Source organism: Pagrus pagrus, assembly GCF_965226575.1.
Source record: "Pagrus pagrus genome assembly, chromosome: 22".
NCBI classification, from domain to species: domain Eukaryota; kingdom Metazoa; phylum Chordata; class Actinopteri; order Spariformes; family Sparidae; genus Pagrus; species Pagrus pagrus.
In genome coordinates, this window is record NC_140204.1 from 17,108,418 (window position 1) to 17,130,134 (window position 21,717).

General features: G+C 39.5%; 2 protein-coding genes across 2 annotated transcripts; one reads left to right on the forward strand and one right to left on the reverse strand.

The window, feature by feature from the left end:
* Positions 1–10,300: 10,300 nt before the first annotated feature.
* Positions 10,301–15,499, reverse strand: LOC311251337 (uncharacterized protein). Its single transcript, XM_084343716.1, has 11 exons — positions 15,235–15,499; positions 14,438–14,562; positions 14,250–14,346; positions 14,043–14,158; positions 13,840–13,910; positions 13,630–13,755; positions 13,445–13,540; positions 12,427–12,555; positions 12,204–12,332; positions 12,016–12,091; positions 10,301–11,653 (listed from the first exon to the last, which is right to left on the reverse strand). The coding sequence occupies exons 2-11, from the start codon at positions 14,493–14,495 to the stop codon at positions 10,809–10,811; spliced, it is 1,743 nt and encodes a 580-aa protein (XP_084199842.1). The 5' UTR covers positions 14,496–14,562; positions 15,235–15,499; the 3' UTR covers positions 10,301–10,808.
* A 94-nt stretch (positions 15,500–15,593) lies between these two features.
* Positions 15,594–17,045, forward strand: LOC311251338 (uncharacterized protein; the record flags this gene model as incomplete). Its single annotated transcript, XM_084343717.1, has 4 exons — positions 15,594–15,738; positions 15,912–16,012; positions 16,274–16,420; positions 16,529–17,045. 4 exons carry the CDS (start codon positions 15,594–15,596, stop codon positions 16,985–16,987), a joined length of 852 nt encoding a protein of 283 aa, XP_084199843.1. The 3' UTR covers positions 16,988–17,045.
* Between the last annotated feature and the right edge of the window lie 4,672 nt (positions 17,046–21,717).

Consider the following 21,717-nt stretch of genomic DNA (forward strand, 5'->3'; position numbering starts at 1 on the left):
ATGAGGCAAAGTCACCATCACAAAAAGAGTTACTTCTTCAGCATGTGTGTGTGGGTTAGTACACGTTATGTCCCCATAATAACGTACAACCTGTACAAGGGTGAAGGCTTGCCTACTAGTGTGTGTAGAGTGTGTTTTTCTTTAAACTACGCACAGCACAGCAACTTTCTGCAAGATGGAGTCCATAACAAGTTTCTCTTTCAGTTTAGTCCCTTTACTTTCTGCAAATCCTGTCTCTGGATTAAAGAGAGTGTGAAGGCAAAGCTGCGCCTTAAAAAAACAGTCTGTCATATCAGATAAACTCAAAACACATTGCAGAGTAGAACGTGTTAAATAATAGACACTTTTTTTTATTACAAGTGGAAAGGAGGTAAAAGCCCAGGAAGCCTGGAATGAGTCAGAGGACAGAAAACCACATCCATGACAAAGAAACCAGAAGCGGGGATGAAAATGTGTCTGATCTTTCGAAGAAAAAAGACGTGTCTGGGATTGTGCACAAACACTGTCTTCATTACACACAGAAAAACACAACAGCCCGTCACGGGAAGTTTTAAGTTTATTACTGATATTCAGCCATATAGTTTATATTAATTATGAAAGAACAATTAAATATGACATCCAGGTCATTGTATAGTATTCCCTTTATATCCAACAATCATATACACTACATACACAGTGTCAACAAAACACACCACATACAGTATCTTGTCTAATGTATAGTGCATGCTTTCTTCACTATCTGCTTTTAATTACTTGAACTAATCCAAAAGTGAAAGATGGACTCATTATTGGGTAAAACTGAAGGAAGGGAAGTGGGACAGAGGGGGAGAAAGAGGGAGAAAAAAAAGAGGGAGAAAAGCCATGACAGCCAGAGGCCTCAGGGTGGGCCTGAGGGGGACCAGTCACGCCAAATGTCTAATAAGAGTAAAGTCAAGGAGCCGTTGTGTGTGTAATGCTGAAGTGAGCATTGAGCCTAATGGTACGGTACGCTGCAGTGTTTGTGTGAGAGTATGATATTGTGCACGTCTGCTTAAATGAGTGTGTTCAATGTAAACAGGACAGGAAATAACAGAGGTTAAAGCTCGCGACTGACAAGAAACAACCCCCGGGCTCCATTCTGCTGGGAAGGAAACTGGCTAACGGCGTTAGCATACTGACTGCACCTCTCTCTGTGTGCCAAAGCAGCACTGGCCAAGCAAGAGCTGAAGAAAGGAGATGAGAATACCGGCTGTTGTAGTGTCACGGTTCACAGCGGAGGTCGATAAAGATTCTGATTCAAAAGCTGATATCCAAATATGTTGCCTCATAACTTTGTTCTCAGGGATTAAACTGGCTTTTGGGAGTTTGACCCATTTTACATCAAATCTGACAAGATCCCAGGAGTAACTCTGTGACTGGTAGATAGCACAATGTGAAGGCCTACAGGGCACAAGTAGTAATAAGTAATCACAGATATTTGTATTACCCAAGTAAGGAAGATAAACCTTTTAGCATTTACATTTTAGCATTTTTCTTTTAATGTATGGCTAATAGCGATAATATTTGTGGGCACACTGTTGGTTCTCAACTCCTGGGAGAAATATCTGTCTTTTTTAGCTGCTACACTCTCTAGTAGTTCACCAGCTACTGTCTAACTTTGTCTGGACATGTGGCATAAAGTGAGTAAATTAGATTTTTAGCTGTGACTGGAAACAAACTCAATGAGAGCACTGAGACTCAACCAACTGTGCGACGACTTTCACATCAGAAACAGTAATTAGTTCCAGTTTTTGAAAATTTTGATTAAAACATATAAAAATAAAACTGAACTTTTGTATATTTTGGATCATTAAAGTTATTTTGTCTCACTAACGATCGAGTACATTACTTCCGGTCTCAGAGCTAACTGATCACACTAGTGTCACTTGTCATAAGATCAAACTCCCCAAAACGTCAAGTACTCCCTGAACATGAACCATATTCTACTGATTAAAACTAGAAAGTGATCATCCCAGGAAAAGTGTTTAGACAGTTCATGTATTCAAATTTCCTGCAGTGTGCACATTACACAATCTCTCCCATTAACCTCTGTGGAGAACAGATCCATACTGTGGAGACCTTAGTCGCTCCTTGTTTAGGTTTAGGAAACGATGACACATTTTGCATTACTGGGCTGTAATATTGCACGTCTCTCCCAATTTTTCCTCCATCACTCTTTTCATCACGCATTAGCACCTGAGAAAATAGATTGTAACAGCATATAACTGTGCTGCAGATGCAGTTGTCACACTGGAGAAACCTCAGTTTTGTGTAGAAAAGCTGACGTGTGCCAGTTGATGTATCACCGGTGGATATGACGCTTTGGTGAAAAATTAAGTTCAACAATTTATCTCAAGGACAGGCTAAAGTCAGGAGTTGACAGGTTTTAGGTGCTTAAAAAATGTATGCTTCTCATTTATGTGATGACCTTTAACATCCAGTATTAAAAAACTCCTCTTGGTGCAAATAATACCAAATAAAGAAAAGCTCAAAATCTTTCCTGTGTAATTGTCAAATGTGCTCAACGACTCTTTTGCCAACGGCCACTGAACCTCACAAACAGAACCAACTGATGTTGACAGGAAAAGCAATAATCATTGGATATTGATGGTCCATGCCACAGGAACTAAATATTTAAGAAACCAAAACAGAGTGAGAAAAGTGCAAAGAGGTATCAGATGAAAAGGGTTATACTGTGAAATTGGATGTTTCACTTCAGACTGAAAGAAAAAGCCCGCTTATGATGTTCAAATCTGACAGATGTCACTTTGAATACTCGGCCACTGGACTTGGAATGACCCTAAACAGACAGGCTTTCAGGAATGTGACGACTTTTGGGGGAAAATAAATCTTTTGATTGGAGAAGACTAGCGGTCGTTTCACCTCTGTCTCCACTGTATAAAGTCAATACTCACACTGCATAGATTAGTGTCCAACATGAGATAGCTGATGAAAAGCATTTACATACTGTAGTGCAGTGTGGGACACTGAGAGCAGGACAGCCAGAGGTGAACGGGCTGGCAATCATGGACTGTTCACTTATCACAGATCAGGTCAGTGTCTCCATTTAAAGTGCTGACCCCAGCAGGTGTGTGTTGATGTCGCTGTCCTACTAATGACCTGTAAGTTAAAGCAATGATCTCATAACTGTTACTGGCTTTATGTTTCTTTCTTGATCCAACCTGAGAAACCCTGCCACAGTACAAAGCAGAGCTCCACTATCAGTTCAAGCACATTAAAATGCTTTAAGATGCAGAGAGTGACTCTGTGCAAACCACGGATACATTCGATTTGCAGGTTTTATATGTATCACCGACATTTCCATAACGTGCAACATAACAATCACATTAAATGTTCAGTATGAGCTGACACCTGGGCCAGACGGCTGCGCTGCCAAGCAAGAGGACGCTGTTAACTTCCTGTTTCAACCAGGAATTTTAGAGAGTTTTGGACAATTTCAAGCAATCTTTGAAAGTTTTTGCCTGAGTGGTCACTTTCTAAGCTGTTAGACACTAAACTGGAAGTAATTGAGCAAATATAAAGTGTTTCAACGAGACGGTGAAGGAATGCCCCCATGTTTTGGCCTCATTTTGGTGATTTAGACAAAAAATGTTAGTGCATGGTTGCATTAAAGTGCCACAGTGCAGCTTTAAGTCACCATCTGAGGACTGTGTTGTTATTTAGCACACTGTATGACGTCTTTGTCCAGGCTGCAAAAGTGGCAAACTAACTGCACCAACACACACTGAGAGAGCTCTTTCCATTTAGCAGGAAGTATTACTGCCCCGAAAAGCAGATGTCTCATCAAGAGATTAACTTCTGGCCACAGACACACAAGCACACACACACACACACACACACACACACACACACACACACACACAAATAACTGTGCAGAGTTTAGTAATCTGCAATATAAAATTATTGAAGTTCTTCCATAAAGTGTGTGTGTTTTTCAAACGGGGGTAGATTGGATGGGATGAGGATTTTTCAGATTTTCGGCCTCTGAACCAATAAGCTGTGGCTGTGTGTGCGTATGTGCATGTGTGTGTGTGTGTGTGTGTGTGAGTGAGTGAGTGAGAGAAGGTGACTCTTACATCACCGAAACTCACCCTTTGTCACCTTCAGACACACACACACAAACACACACACACACACACACACACACACACACACACACACACACACACACACACACACACACACACTCATTTCCATCCAGATGGCCCACAATGCAACCTTGTCTGGACTTTGATTGGAGGTTAAGGGCCGCAGACTTTATTCCGACCGATGACGCTGCAAATCCTCCCAACACAGGTGTGTGAATGAGCGTGTGTCTGGGTACAGTATAACAGGATAATCAGGCTCGATGACTGGAAAGCTCAAACCACCAATTTAAAAACACACACAGCTGAGGTTGCAGCGCCTCTTGCTGGTCAGAAACTGCCATTACAGCTGAAAAAGTAGCTTTTAAACTAAAATTACATTTGGATAAAATTCAGCCTTCTTTTTCTTTATATCCCCTCTTGATATTCAATTCTGGAAATTAGTCTCTGTTTTGAATTGTTCAAATTGTAGGACATGAGGCTATTATAAAGCAATCTCATTTGTTAAACGTTGCTACAAACAAAATGTCACAGATTTGTGGTGTGAATTACTTTTTCCCACCGTTTAGGTAATTGCATGGGCCAAATGCTCTCACTCTCACTCCAGTTTAAAGCTCATAAAGAGTTAAAAAAAAAAACGTTAAAGCTGTTACAAACAGAAAGACTTCAGCAAAAACAGTGTCAACATAAAGCTCATGGTAAAAGCTTACTGACTGGACAAAAACAATGGGAATGATGCAAAGAGAAAAGTACCAAACAACATAAAAGCAAGACAGAGAGACAAGAACATGTAAAAAAAATTACAAAAAATAAAATAAAATTACTTCATAATTAATATCATTACTATCCCACATTATAATCATTATAGACCCCAGTGGAATGTATGTATTTTCCTTTTTACAATAATTTTAACTGAACGACATCTCCGCCTCAGACAGGAAGGGAGCGGTGGACGAGGAAGTGGAATCGGCCAACGAGGCAGTGCTATCGTCCATGCTCCTGTTCCAGGTGCATTGGGCATTGACGGGTACGAAGGCGTGGAGCAGTTGGAGGGCGGGCCCGAGCCAGAGCTGGACAAGGACGAGAAGAGGGCATCCCTTTGGAAACCTTTGTTCTGGAGCTCCAGCTGAAGGTGCTGGCAGATTTCCTCTGGTAGTTGCTGATACTCCTCCTCCAGTTCCCGCTCCAACTGAGACCGAGGCTAGTAAAGAAACATCAGGAAGCTATTAAAACATGTTCAAGAATTAAAGTAATAGATTGAGACTTCCCTTTCTTGCTGAGCGTTAGATGAAAAGATTGATCATTCTCATGTATGTACGTTCATTATTTAGCTAGAACAAGCAGGTAAATAGCTTAGCTTCGCATAAAGACTGGTAGAATGGGGAGGCAGCTAACATGATTGCATGGCATCATGTTGCAAATGTGAAGTAGTCAATGCAATTAAAAAGACCTACAACCAGATAGAGGAACGAAATGGTGACATCGCACTAAGCTAGCTAACGGGACAGCGGATCAGAGCTCAGATTAAATGTTAGCTCGTTAGCTCCCACTGAATCATGGTTTACTGCTAACGTTAACACAAAGAGCAGCTTGAATCAGGGCCTGCTGCTTTGTTTGAACTGACGTTGTTGTAATGTCTTCAACTCAACACTAGAGCTACTAACAAGCTAGCTTCAATCCAGACAGGACAGGGGAGAGTGTCACCAGTTAACATGGTCACTCATTAAACTGAAACACCAGCAGTGCAGTAGTAAACAATGGTGGTCTTCCAATGGCAGAAAAACGCATTAAAAAGTAGGTAATTCTCAAGGACCACTGGTGATAAGAGTGTGCATGGGAGCTCGAGTGGGTACTTACCCCGCGGATTAAGGAGACCGAATCTTGAATATGTTTCCTGTTGATCTCATTCAGCTCCCTGCAGAGAGAGATAGAGGAAAGAAGTGTGAATCAAAATAAGACCCGACTGCACAAACATCCAATTAACTCCTCTCCAATTCCAGACAAGTTGCTTACACTTCAGCCTTGTCTTTGTCGCAGCCCTTGGCTTCGCTGATGTCGTTTTGTCGCTTCCTGTCCAGGATCTTCTGGAGCTCTTTCTTCTCCCTGCAAACACAAATTTGACATTTTTGTGACTGTTGCTAGGAAAAACTAAATTGCGTCTGGTGAATCGAATCACTTTACAATCAACACTGTGCCAGCTACAAGCAGAAAGTCACTCTCACTGACTTCTGCGTCCTAACTCCCAACTTTGGCTACTCGGCCGTACAAGTTGAAATTGCTGCACTCACTTCTCGCACGTCTCCCTGAGCTTCTTCAGCTGAGCTGCTTGGCATTCATGCACCGTCTCCTTTAACTTCCGGAAGGCCTAAAAACACACGGCAGCAGACGACGACCTGTCAGTGAACCACTGTGCAGATGTACCCAAGTGCCACAAAGTTTCTCAGAGGTCAGCTGATGATGAACTCTGAGTGTATTTAACAATTCAAACGAGGGACATAGTTTCTTTCCAACTGTGTCACCTTGAGTGTTTAAACATCGGGCGGAGGGGGTGAATTGACACTTTTCATACGAACTTTCACATAATAAAACTTGACATAGAATCAGTCTTGCAGATGTCCAGGAGGAGCTGTAGCACCCTCTGTAGGTCAATCCCAAAATAACACTGAACTATGACGACACTTATGAGTAAGACTGAAGTCTGTGTGTGTTGTGATCTGAGCTTCTCTTTGAGTTGATAGCAGAGCCAACCATGCAGGCATGTTACTGTATGTGAGCCACTCTGGTAAAAATAGTTGATAGTTGAGTGAAATATTAATGCTTTCAGTTGTTGGCAGGCTACCAACTCAGACAATCCACTATCTCTCTCAGGAATCACTTAATGCACTTTAAAATCTTAGTATTAAAACAGTTTTATACTTAAAACAATGTTAAGAGTATATAGTATATATAGAGTAATATCTATAGTAAATATAGTATATGTAGAGTAATATAAATAACATATAGTATATAGAGAGTAATATCAATAGTATATATATTAAATGAAGAGTAATATCTATAGTATATATAGTACATATGGAGTAATATCTATAGCATATAGTATATAGAGTAATATCAATAGAATATATAGTATACATAGTATATATGGAGTAATATATCTATAGCATATATAATAAATATAGAATAATATCTATAGTATATATCGTACATAGAGTATTATCTATAGTATATATAGGATATACAGAGTAATATCTGGAAATAGAGTAATATCTATATAGGATATAGATATAGTTATGCCATGTGACGCGTTACCGACCAAAGTGAAGTGTTTATCGTTGTTTTTTTAAGAACCCATCCACACCAACATGAACATATCAACATAGGCTCTGTGTGTTTAATATAGACGAGCCTATAACATATTTGTTCAGTCTCTGTGTGACTGAAATGAGCCGTATGTCATAGGCCTGATGATGTAGCCTAATCCTCAGAGCACACTTGTTGAAAATAACTAAAAAGTAGTGTAATAGGTAGTAAATTACTCTACACAGACTGTAATAATTGTAACGTGACATTAGTTTAAAATGAAGGTAACTAATAATACGTAATATATTACATTTTGAAAGTAACTTGACCAACACTGGTATTAAAACAGATGACCCTTTACCTACATACATGATGACACATTTAAAATCATCACATTAGTCCTGAGTAAAAGAGTCAAGAAGTGGACAGCTTTGTACAACGGATGATTTTAGACAAACATCTGAAATGTGACGATGAGTCAAAATGTGTCTTTGTGTCCCCAGATGATAATAACTCATGGTGAGGACAGAGCAGGATAACATCAGCCTTCTTTAAGACTCAATGGATCTGATTTACTCCAGTCATTGTACCAGTTAGACTGTTAATGTGATGTTGAAAACATTGATCTGTCCACCTGTGTGACTTGTTTTTAGTGTCTGAAGTCCTCAGCATTAATCCTGGGGGAGATTTTCGACTGCTGCTGGTTGAGGATGTGGCGCTGACTCACTGCTGACATCACTTCCAGTTAGCATTATAGCCACACAGTCCATACTCTGGTTTCTGCCCATCCTGTCACCCATTCCACTACTTGGACGACCACTTTGAAATACGACTCCGTTCAATTCAATGGTTGATCCGTCTTTGATTCCACGGTCAGTCAGCAGCTCATCGTCCCACAGCTGACATGGACCGATCGACAGCCAACGCACTAAAACATGCAGACACAGGAACACAAACACACACAAAGAAAATCAAAACCAGTCACAGTCACAAATAACTCACAAAGACATCATTTATGGTCATTTTTATTTACCTTTCTTGGACCAATGGCAAATCTCACCCACTAGGACAGAAATTCCACATCCACAAATTACTCTGTGGAAACAGGTAGTTTCCTTTTAATGTAAATCTGATTTCATATTGAAATTTTTTGACATTTAAGAGGGCTTTCATTTTGAAATTCCACATCAGAACTTCCTGGAATTATCTGAGTGAAACTCTGAGGAGGACCACCATCAGTCTGAAGTGAAATTAGTCTGTGTAAATCGGGAGCTTCCTTTAAATATCCATCTGAATTTATATGTAAATATTGACAATATCTGACATTTAAGAGGGCTTTAATTTTGAAATTCAACATCAGAACTTCCTGGTATTATCTGAGTGAAACTCTGAGGTGGAGTACTATTAGTCTGAATCAAAATTAGTCTGTGGAAACAGGTAGTTTTCCGTTAACGTAAATCTGAATTTGAGGGAAATATTGAAAATATTTTGATATTAAATTGGCTTTAATTTTGAAATTCCTCATCAGAAGCTCCTGATAGTGTTTATTTTTACGTTTGACTAATTATTCACACAGATGAAATGCCATGGCCTCCATCTGCTAAGGCTTCACTGTGATCAGAATTAGGCTGGTAAAATGAATTAAGTAAATAATCAATGAATTAATTACTTAAATGCTCAATTAATTAATTAACTAATTGTTCAATTAATTCATCAATTAATTAACAGACTGACTAAATTAATGTGAAATTGCAAATTGCTTTCATAGGTCGGTGCTTTTATTTTGAATTCTGTTCTTGGACTGCATTACTGTAATATCTAATATATACAGGTACTACAAAATAACCGGGGGCTAGTTTGACCGGGGGTTTTCGGATTGGAGGCGGGCTTGACCGCAGTACAGAATTTGAGCTTAATAGACAACAACTTAACTTAATGTTAACTGTGATTTATACAGTTGTGAGCTTCTGCTGGCTGATCACCTCTTGCAAGTTACACAAGTCAGTGAGTTTAAGTAACAAAACAGAGCTGAATAAATACTTTATATACATACTTTAAATATATATATATATATATATAAAAATACCTTTATTTAAAAGAAAACATAGCTTTTTAAAACACAAATCACTGTGCTAAACTGTGATTTTACAGTAAAAAGTCTGTCAGATTAATTTGATAAAGCAGTATGTTGCTGCAGCATTAAAGAGGCACTATGTAGTTTTGGAGAAGAAATTCAAATTTTTTTCGAATTTTAATATTTACAATATTAATGAGGTAATGATACAAACTCAATTATATATATTATATATATTATCTATTTATATCATGTAAGTCACAATGCTACATTTTTGTCTATTTATGATTCCATTTTAAGGTGCAATATGTAAGAATTGGCCACCTGTCAAATTCATACTCCAAACAAATGGGGTTTGACCAATCACCAAATCACAGTGTAAGTTCAAGTTCAAGTTACTTTGTTAGTACCCAGAGGTAGATTTTGTTTGCAGTCCTCATACACACATATGGGAAAAACATAGAGGCACATCATCCAACTTGGCACAGTGGAAATTAAAAATGGCAAATTAAAAAGTTCTTACAGGTCCGGATCATACTGAAATATTGAAATGAACTAAAATACTAATAGTAAAAAGAAAATAAAACAAAATGAATGTATGTTGTAAAAACATACATAATGGGTAAAATATAAAGAAATAAGTACGAAAATAAATAAAAGCAGCAATAAATAATCACCTGTGCAAAATATAGCTATGACTTGTTCCTCAGTGTAACGGCTGCAGGGACAAAACTGTTTTTGTGTCTTTTTGTTCTACACCTAGGGATTGTAAACCTGCGCGGGGAGAAGCTGAAACTCAGTGTGCAATGGATGGGAATCTCTATTCAATAGGCTTATATATGCATGTTATTCTCATGTTAATTACAAATTCATTATCAAAACCATTTGTTAAATGTAAATTAATAGCACAGGTTTCAATGTTATTAGGCGGGTTGTGGTAGAGTTATGCAGGTAATTCTGTAAAACTTCACATTAAAGTCCTCACATCAAGTTGCCATACACTTTCCAATCCATGTGTTGTAATTACATAAAACAGTGTAACTAATTCTAATCCCTCTGCACTGCCAAGCTAGATTTAAATCACAACAAAACATGGCTGTTCACATTTAGCTTATCTTTGACAGCAGCACAGGCTCGACAGACGACAGCAAGTCAGGTTTGCATGAGTCTAGTTACACATGTAATCGAATAATAATTGTATTTTCAATGTGAGCCACATTTAAAGAAAAAAAACATACATTATTCCAAGGGACCAAAAACAAACAAATTACTTCTCACTTGAAGATTAATTTATTATCCTTATAATTCCATCATTTCCATGGTTCTCTCCTGTCATGGCTTCTCTTTGAAGGACTTGCAGTTGCTCTCATCCTCTCCACAACTCTCTCTGAACTGTGTGATTTTCTGTGTCGGTTTGGTGAACAGTTACACTTTGTGGGTTCATCTGAGCTACACTGACTCTGCGAGGACACATGAAATGTCTTCACATCAGAATGATACCTGTTTTTACTGACATCATCATCTCTTCTGTGTGTTATCCTTCCCTCTGTTCTTACCCCAGCTACCGCTGCCTCCATTTTGTTTTTCCCAACTTTGGTTACTGCAGGTTTGACTTTATTTCTTCCAAGACTATTGTCAGTCACACTTGTTGTTTTTGTTCCAGTCTTTGCCACAACATTGGTCTGTGTTTCCCAGACAGTCTCATTAGTCTTACGTATTTTCTTTTGGGGTTCATGGTTAGGCTTTAATGTGCAGTCTACAGTTTGTGTTGTCAGTTGTACTGTGGGGGTCCCTCTAGTCCTGAGACTCTGCATGTGCTCCTTTGAGTTTGTATCAAGCTGCGTGTTTCGCTCGTGTCTCTTTTGTCCCCCATCTTTTTGTAGCTTTGCAGAATTTTTTGTTTTCAAACTTGATTTGTAACTGTCTCCGTCTGCTTCGGTGTCTGTTTGCCGCAGTTTCTTCCAGAACATATCGTCATCCCTCCTCATTAATAGATCGCCATTCAAGTGCGTCAAGGTTTCCCCTCTTTTGCAGCTTTCATCAGTGAGTTGATGATGGCAGACAAGAGATCCTCCTCTCCCTGCCTCGTCATGTCTTCCCTCAGCCTCGACATCTGAATGTATGCAGGGAGCTTCCTTTTCACGATTTCTGCTCACTTTGAAGAGATAAAAATAAGTTATTATTACTGATAAGCACAGACAGCAGACCACAGACAACAGACCTAGGCACCAATTGTTAATCAATCTGATGTTAGGCATACTTCATTAAGAAAGTGTCTGGACAGCTAAGTTTGAGCCATAATTAACACCTGTACAAGCAGAAATACGAACAACCTGATAGATAAAGTGCTTCAAGTGCAAAATAGTGCATGTCATCTGGATTCTGGTGGGACAGCCCTGGACTTTGTTCGCCCGCCATCTACGCTTCATAAATTCTGTGTTTCATTCAGTCAAAGAGATGTGGTGCAGGTACAAAAGATAGCATAGAGTGACAAAAATAATACATTTGCAAACATACCCTTCCTGTACATGACGAGGTAAGCTGTACAAGACCTTAAAGACTTGTCTCCAGCCCCAAATATCGGTTTTCTGACCTTCAGAATTGAAAATGACATCACAGTAAATGTTAAAATTCATGTTGTCGAGCGTTCAACTGTGTGAGAATTTGTGGAATTGGGATGCATGTAGAAAAATGAGCCTCCTCACCCTCTCAACGACGTCGTCATTGAAGTGGTACCACGCCTCAGTCTCAAACGATTTGATTTGTGCGGTATAATGACCTCCTGTCAGACTACCAAAGTGGTTCACTAAAGCGTAGAGGTCATATGTGCAGTTCTGAAGGGAGGGAAACAGAACAAAGTCACCACACTTATGAAAAAATGTTTAATCAAAACAATCAGCTGCTGAAAGAGAAATAGAAAAAGCATACCTCCATGTGTAAAGTTTGGGGGATGTCCACTTTGCAGTAAAGCTTAACGTAACACCTGCGCCTGGAGTCAAAGCTGAATCTCTTCAGCAGGAGGGTCAAAATGTCTGGATGTTGTGTTATCTCACATCCCTACAGAACACAGAAAGACAACAGCTGCATGAACAAGAGACAGTCATAATCAGAGTCCTAGATCAGAGCTTGGCAGATGGGTTTGACCTATTGTTCAACAGGAGTTTATATGTTATGTTTTGTTTGTTAGTATTTTATTTCATTGTGTCTCAATTCAGAAGTCATTTCCCCATTTGTAAGTGAGAGCTAATAGCACTAAAGCCTAAAGAATTTACAATAATAGTATTACTGCTACACCTACAGAAATTTTACAAAACAATATAATTCTATCAGCCAAATTCATCTTTAAAATTGTGTTGTGACTCTTTTTTGGCAAATGAATTACACTCAAAAGGACAAGTTTCCCCAAAAATGAATACTCAGTCATTATTGACTCAGCCTCATGCTGATGGAAAGTCAAAACAGTGTTGCAGCGTTCTCCTAACCAACTGAAGTAGATGAGGACTTGTTTAAAAACGTTCAAAACATTATAATTCAAAAACTAAACGTCTTTTCAAATGAATTTGGGATCTCGGGGCTTCTGGAGACGTTGGACAAGCTGTTTTAATGTTTTAAAACAGGTCCCCATCTACTTCAGCTGTTTAGCTACCAGGAATGTTTAGGGACTACCAATATTTCATTTTTCAATATCACGCTAATCGTTAATACCAGTAGATCACTACACCCCTTTATGAAACACACACAAAAAACAAGACTCAAAAATGACAGTGGCCTGCTTTATTAATGGCTGCATGAAAGTACTGTTGTCATTGTTGTTGTCGATCAGGAAAGATTTGTGTTTGAGAGATAAACTGAGATTTAAATAAGCCTTCTATATGCACGGTTATCTACTGTAGACTTGTGAAATCATGAGAAAGTTTTGACACAAACTTGAAAAGCGAAAACTCACAAAGTCTGCGTCCTGCTTTTGACTGCAGCGGCTGCAGTACATCTTGTTGTCCCCACAGACTTTTTCACCCTTAAAGAGAGCCTTCAGTCCTCTCTCCTGTAAACACAGCATACATTTTCATCCTGAATGTTATTTTCTAATGTATATTTTAAGACTCTTGATCTTATTAAAGGAAAGCAGAGTACCACGCTGTAGGTCTGGCGACACGAATCTTCCACCGCGAGTGGCAGAATCCAAAAATAGCTCCTGGAATCGCTCCTTTCCTTACACTCGAGGCAGGTGGTGCTGTGGTTCAGCTCTCCCTTGAACATCTGGACAGAAAGGTACAGTCATGAGTGAGTGAGTAAGTAAGTAAGTGAGTGAGTGAGTGAGTGAGTAAGTGAGTGAGTCTCTACCTTAGCTGCCTCTGGACTGGTCCGACACAGGAGCTTCTCCAAATACTCAGCAGCATCACGTTGCTCATTTACTGAAAGTAGAAGTATGTGCACAAAAAAAAAAGGCTTTTCACTGTACGATCATTTTATTGGTAACGCATATAACTGTGCCAGGCTCAAGGGTCTGCAGGATTCAGCAGGGGATGTCTCAGATCCAAACTCACCATTCGTGATCCCCAGCTGTTTTGTGATGTCATGTGTTTTGGCAACACATTTCTGCAAATCAGAAAACAGTTGCCCCAGATGTGGGTCGATGGTTGATGAATCGTCACTACAGCATCTGTGGCACATATAAGTATATGCGACTTTATTAAACGTGGAACCAGTAGATAACAGATTTCATGTCCTGTCGTAAAAATTAGGTTACGAACTGTTTCACAGCCTCCCGGAAGTCTTCGGTCATGAAAAGCACCTGAAGCACGCTGTTCAGATAGCATGTAAGACCTGGACTCTTCAGCCCATGGTAATCTAAAGACGCAACAGTCACATGATAAGATTATCTTAAAACTCAGAGGTGTGTAAGAAACATGCTGAAGTCTTTTCATTTCACGTCACCTACCTGAGATGGTGAAATTGTCTAGTTTCTCTCTGAACATTTCTACAAGGTCATGATTCATGCTGATGTCTATGGTATGAGATGGTGGACATTGTTTTATTGAGGCGTTCCAGATGTGTGGATTCAGCCTGTTGAAGCACATTAGATACAGCAGATGTGAAGGGACAACAAGCAAGTTCACAAGTTATGGACAAAACATACACAGAAATCATGACAAAAGTCATGAAGAAGAACAACCTTTAAGGCCACAATTGGCTGTTTTTTAATCAGTTTTACAGACAAAACGACCGATAGATGTATCAAGAAAATAATCAACAGATTAATCAAAGACTTAAAAAAAGGTTAGTTGCAGCCCTAAACATATAATGCCTAAATATATGTTAGATATGCTAGTTAACTGCTAGTTTCACTTCAGTTAAATATCTAAATACCTCTTCCTCCAGCTTTTAACTACATTATATGGAACAACAACATACAAAAAAACACAGTAAAAACGCAGACTGAAGGATTTTCAGCCCACACAAACACAGCAGCGAGTGAAATTGAGCACGAGAAGTGAGCAGTGAACGCAGCTGGTGTGTTTGGGTGTTATGGAAACCCACGCAGCCTCTCGACCCTCCATTACCCAGCGACTTCAAATCCCGCGTTTAAAAACGGACGGAAGAAAGCTATCTAACGAGATAAAGCAAGTGATACAGTAGATACACGTACACTAACAGTCACAGGATCCTATCACACACATGCCGACTTTTTATTTGGGTATGTAGTAAAATGGGAGGGTAAAACACGACAAGACTCACCGTGCCGCCTTATCTGAGTCTGACTCCCGACAACTGCTTTCACTTTCGATACCACGAAGGACTCGCGGCTGAAAATACTTCACGCACGAACCTCAGTATTGTGTTTGAGCAACAAAATCCTCCAGAGTTGTGTTGTTTCAGGTCTGGCTGCCGTACTTCCGGTTGAGCACCAGAATAAATAAAAGGAGAGACAAACTGTCCAACTAAAAGACATCACTTCCTCTTACAAATCTGCTCTTATTACGAGCCTGGCAGTGAGGACAGTGTGGGGACGTCCTATCGACGCCTGTTCGTTCAGAAACAGAGGCTGAGACTCATGTAGCGCCACCACTGACCACGTGACTTCATGGAAACAACGGATGAAAAGCCCCGTTAAGTTTGAGGGAGTGCGTTTAGTCAAGATGGATAACAGCTCGACAACTGTACAGAGACACTACTCAGAGAAGTGTTATGACCCTCAGGACCCCACGCTTACATTTGTAGACGGAGATGATGAACTAGACTGTAAGTAGCTGTATTTTAAATTGAATGTAGGTCAATGCCTACAAAGCAAAAGTTTAACAAATAAAAATGGACTGCACAAGAGCTTCTACTATCTTTAACATTTAGGATACAGCATATTTCTCTTTTAATTGAATCTGAATCTGAACTGCTTCTACTTTGCTTGTGTCTCATAGTTTTGTGTATCGGCTTCAAGTCTCGCAGAGCAAAGATGTCCTGTGGTCATGCTGTCACTCCGATGTCTCTCACCGACTGGTGCCGCAGGTTGTTGGACCAGGTGTGATGTTGACATTTAATGATCTTTTACTGACTAAACTGCACTGACAAAATACATAGGGGCAGGTACGTGTAATTAAATAGTAATTTCATATGTGAAAGCAATTTCCTTCTGCATTGAGAAAAACAGTGAGTCTAAACTTTCTGTCTTAGGATGTAACTCTGAACTTGAAATTGATGTTAGTTAATAGTGAATCATGCAAGCAATGATGACATATTGACACATGAAGATGTTTCTTTGATTTTCTCTTTATTATCTTAGGGCAGGTCGAGATTTGTGTGCGGTAAGTGTGATGTTGAGTGGCCCTTCGAGGAAGTTCGTAAAATGGCTCTTCTGACTCCTGAGGAGGTGAACGAATTTGAAAAGAAAATGTTCGGTAATGCCGCCCCGAACTTGAAGGTCATAGAAGTAAGTACATGACTTACACTATTTGCGAACGGTTCTTAGAAAAATGGTTGATCATGCAAATACAAGGCTGAATTTCAAAGCAGCTCACTCTTTCATTTAACTTCACAGTGTCCTCGCTGCAAGTCTCCTGTGGTGAGAACTGACCTCAGTGATCTCAGTGTCAGATGCACGGTGTGCACAGCTATCAGAAAAATCATTTATAAGTTCTGCTGGCAGTGTTTGAGGGAATGGAAAGGTCCGGCTCCTCGTTCAGACCGCTGTGACAATGACGGCTGCCGGAGCCCGCTGGAAATATTAAAGATCTCTCCAGATATCGTCTTCGAGAGTGTGAAGGGGGTCACAGGATGTCCCTCCATCCGTGCCTGTCCCACCTGTGGTGTGCTGGTGCGACATGATGGAACCAGATGTAAAAACGTTGTTTGTCTTCAGTGTAAAGTGGAGTTTTGTTTTGTGTGTCTGAGGATCACTACAGAGTGCCAGAAGATAAAACCATACTCATATTTCGATGTTTGCTTCACTGGTGTAGCACCAAGACAGACCTCCATATCTGTGAGGCAGAGCAGATAATTGTGTTGATTCAATACTGTGATCTCAAGAAAAACAAATACAACTTTTTTTATTTTCATTTTTGAAAAAAGTTATTCTTAATGCCAATAATCATCACAACTGTTATTAGAACGACATGAGAATAATTTCCTTTTCTCCAAAATCAGAATCAGAATTCCTTTATTTGTCCCGCAAATGGTGAAATTCCTTTGTTACAGCAGCCAACGGTCAGGAATATTACAGTAGACAATAGTAAAAATAAAAAATAAACACTATAATAAAATAAAAAGATAAGAAATAGAATAGACTGGTATAAATATAATATTTACAATATGAACAGTGTAATTATAAACAGTATGGGCAGTTTATTTTTATTTACAATATAATAAATATGGGTATGAAAGGGGAACTACCATTTTTTACAACCTGGACCTTATTTCTAGCACCCGCGACAGCTGGCTTGTTTACCTGTAGCTGCTACTGCTAGCTTGACCCCGGATGTTGATAACAGACAAGCCCGGACTCAGAGGGGAATAGTGTATGATGACAAAATATTGGTGAAATGAACTAGTTTTGTGGCAGATAATGCGTTATATAGAGGCTGCGCTTTGGTGCCCGGATCACTCGCATTATATGGATATAGCGGCGCTACACTGGATCTAATTTCGTCCGAACGACTTCAAAGGACACCAAAGTTATCTGGGTGAGTAAATGATCATATTTTATGCTAGAAATAAGGTCCAGGTTGTAAAAAACGGTAGTTCCCCTTTAAAAATTGTCCAGTTATTGCAAACCCAAGTGAGAATGAGAATATATGTAGATTTTGAGTGCGCATGTGAGGTCTACTGGGAGCAGTGGTGGTTGTACAGTCTAACAGCAGCAGGAAGGAAGGACCTGCGATACCTCTCCTTCACACACTTGGGGTGTATCAGTCTGTCGCTGAAGTAGCTGACCAGTGCGGTGATAGTGACCTGCAGGGGGTGGGACTCCTTCACCAGCAGTGATGCCAGCTTATCCATCATCCTGCTCTCTCCCACCACCTGTACTGGGTCAAGAGGGCATCCCAGGATGGAGCTGGCCTTCTTGATAAGTTTGTCAAGTCTCCTCCTGCCTGCTGCCGAGATGCTGCTGCTCCAGCAGACTACACCATAGAAAATGGCTGATGCCACCACAGAGTCATAGAAAGTTGCCAGGAGTGCCCCCTGCACTCCTGCAATGGTAGTTTTTTGTAATATTTGTAAATGTTTATTCTGTTTTCATACGAATAATGTTGCTTTGTTAATGTCATCTCATTGTTATAGTATGTTACCATTTTGATCTCTGTAATATATGCTATCTTTCACATTTCATTGTTCTATCAGGTTTTCTTTTTGTCATTTGTTTATGCTCATACAAAATGTTGTTGCTGTTCTTAATAAATATATGCTATTGGTTTGAATAAATCATTTTGAATAAATGATATTACCGTCACATTAATTGTAATATATTGGTGAAATCATTGCAAACAACTTACAAGGTTACAAAGAAAGCTCCTGCATTCAAACATTAATATCGGTAACAGTCCTTTATTGTTATATTCTCATATTGAACTATTCATTAATTATTGATGCATCACACAAATTACTCAAAAGTTGTGATGTGGAGGTAATTTTAACCTCGAGGTAGTATAATGTAAAACAATGCATTAGGTTTCACAAACAGTAGCTACTGCTGTCAGATAAATCAAGTGGAGTGAAAAATACGATTAATTCCATCTTAAATGTAGTGAAATGTAGCCGTATAAAGTAGCAGAAAATGAAAACTGTACCTCAAACTTGCACTGCAAGTGTAGTACTTGAGTAAATGTATATTGACTTTCACCGCCGACAAATTACAAATAGTAGAAAAGAGAGGTTTTAATTCCTTGCAGCACCACTGTAGTACGGTATAGTTACTTTAAAATACCTCAGACACAGAGGTGAGTACAGCGACAACTCTGTTGGTTTATAAAGACGTAATCCCACTGAAACCTGGAGCACGAATCACTCGAATTGACAAGGGGATACACTTACATATGCAACTACATCCTGGGGTCATGAAGAAGGTGTTGCTGTTACTCAGTGACAGGAAATTAAGACAACCCTGCACTTTTGAACTTGTGCTGCAAGAAATCAAACCCTCTTAACCCAACATTTATAATAATATAATATTATTTGTCAGAAAGATGTAGAAAGTCAGTACAGTAACTCAACACTGACAGTTATGCTTACTGTTATACCTTTCAGATTGTGATTTTATTTACAAAACAGCTGATCAAGTTATAAAATATCATGCAGTGTTATGGACTAAACTACCTAAAGGCAAGCTATATACAACGGTTAAATAAACCTCCACATCACAACATTAACATACTTGTAACATTTTTATAAATCAGTAATTAATGATCCATGAAAAGAAATCAAAGTAGCCATTCTGCATAATTTTGATAGTATTATACGTTTTTAAATCAATTTTATTACATTTTTTTTAAGCAGGCTATTTTGGAGATTCCTCCATGTACCACTAGATGGAGCCTGTACCTCCCTCCAGAGGTACCATAGTTTGAGAAAGGCAGAAAAGACTATCTGTAATAACACCTGGACAGACTGGGCCAAAGCAGGCTGATGTCAGTGATTAAAAACACAATATCAAATACAGCAGGCTCACCTGGTAGCTGCTCCAATGGAGCACAACTTCTGTCGTACTTATCAGTCTTTACTTTGGTGGAGTAGAGCTGAGAAAGCACAATGCAAACCAGCTGTTGCTCCATGAAACATCTGGACTGGAGGCGCGCGAGACATGATCGTCACGTGACATGCGCAGCAATGCAGCTGGCCTCAACAGTCCGTCCCAAAACTGGACACTACACTACACAACACTACAGCTACTCACTGATAAGTGGCTTCTTAGCTTACAAACTGTTGTCACTTCATGGTTAAGATGCTTTGATGGGAACGTTGAAGGCTGAAATGCAAACCAGATTGCAGAACCAAAGATCTTCACTGACTGATTTATTCATTCCTAAGCCAACTAAATAAACAAACTCTCTTCATTTTCATGGCTGAAAAAACAAACTGACCTGAAAGGACGACACAGTTTGACACTGCTTTTCACTGACTTCTCACACACCTGTCAAGCGAGGCTGCAGCGGTCCTTCAACTAGAGATTCAGAGTCTTGTGAGCAGCAGAAGCTCAGCAACGCAGTCGCCACACACTACACAAGCAACCAATGTGGTCAGCATGTTAGTGTGACGTGTTTTTAAGACTTGAAATTTATTTTAAGGGAACTTAAGGGAAGTAAAAAAAATTACGTGAAACTGAGCCATTAACATTAAAAACCATTAACACCATCGCATGATTTCCGATGCAAACTCTGCGTTTGCATCGGAAATCATAATGGTTTTTTCAACATGCCCTCAAAGGAAATACCAGTTCAAGACTCGCTTTTGTGCAAATGACGGGGGCTGTCTGATGATATTCATTTCTGCGATAGGATTCTGTCAAAACAGGGATTTACTGTCACCTGTCCACAGTCTCTGACCTTACCAAACCAACCTCACCAAACTGTATCACATTGCTCAGTTTCACGTTTGTTATTTCAACTATTCTGCTGTGTTGCACAACATGATGATTGATTAGATGACACATCACAGAATGTATTACATAAAATTGTTGGCACCTCCCCAAGGTTCAACTCACCTGTTAGTTTATTTTTGTACAGCATTTCCTCTTGTTTGTTGTTTCATGTAACTACACCAACTGATAGGGGCATTCCTGTAAATCAAATACAGTTTATTTGAAATTTGAAACTGAAAGGGCAGCGTCAGGTAGGTACAAAGGATGATCTGTCCTGCATGTACAGACATGCCTAACAACAGTCACACAACACACGTGCACGTGAACCAGGGGCGGACTGGCCATCTGTGTGTTCTGGAGAATCACTTAAAGTTGGATCATCTTTAAGTTGGATGCCAGCCGGCAGCCGCCCATGCCCGCCAGCTAATTGAAAAGAAGAAGAAGGAGAAGAAAAATAAGTAGTAGCAGCAAAGACGATAATTGAGTATCTTTGTAGTAGTATTGAAGCACTTATATGGAAAAAAATGCCACATTTAGTGAAGCAGTTAAATGTCGCAAACTAACTGAAATGATCAGCAGCACAGCCAGCAGCAGCAGCAGCAGCACTACGGCACAAGTTCACGTTTATATTAGCAGCATCCAAGAAGTGAGTGAAGAAGAGAGTGTTGAGGCCGGGACTTGTGGGAGCCAGACAGTTGTGCAGCCTCTGCATGGTAGGGCCACCTGTGATGATGAGGGACAGAGAGATGAGCCGGTGGAAGTTCCACAGACAGATACAGGGCAAGTATATATGAAACATGACATGAGAGAGGGAGAAAGAGAGTTACTTGCTGGCTGATGTTAGCAAATGTTATTCAGGTCTTGCTACATTTTTATCTATACCCAGTTTGTGTTGCTCAGTGCAATGCAAACAATTAAATGATATAAAATAAAGTGAAATAATGATTATAGTAGTTAAAACAGCTCCACTTTAAACATTTTAAGAAGTAATATTAAGAAATAGGCTATATACTGTATATATAAAAAACTGTTGTGCTTTTACTTTTTAAAGTTTTGGTAACGGTAGAGTTTTCTGATAATACTTACAAACTTTGAAGACTTTGAATACAGAAGCTACATTTGTAGTGGTGTATTTTCATTATTATTTGTGCAGTAAG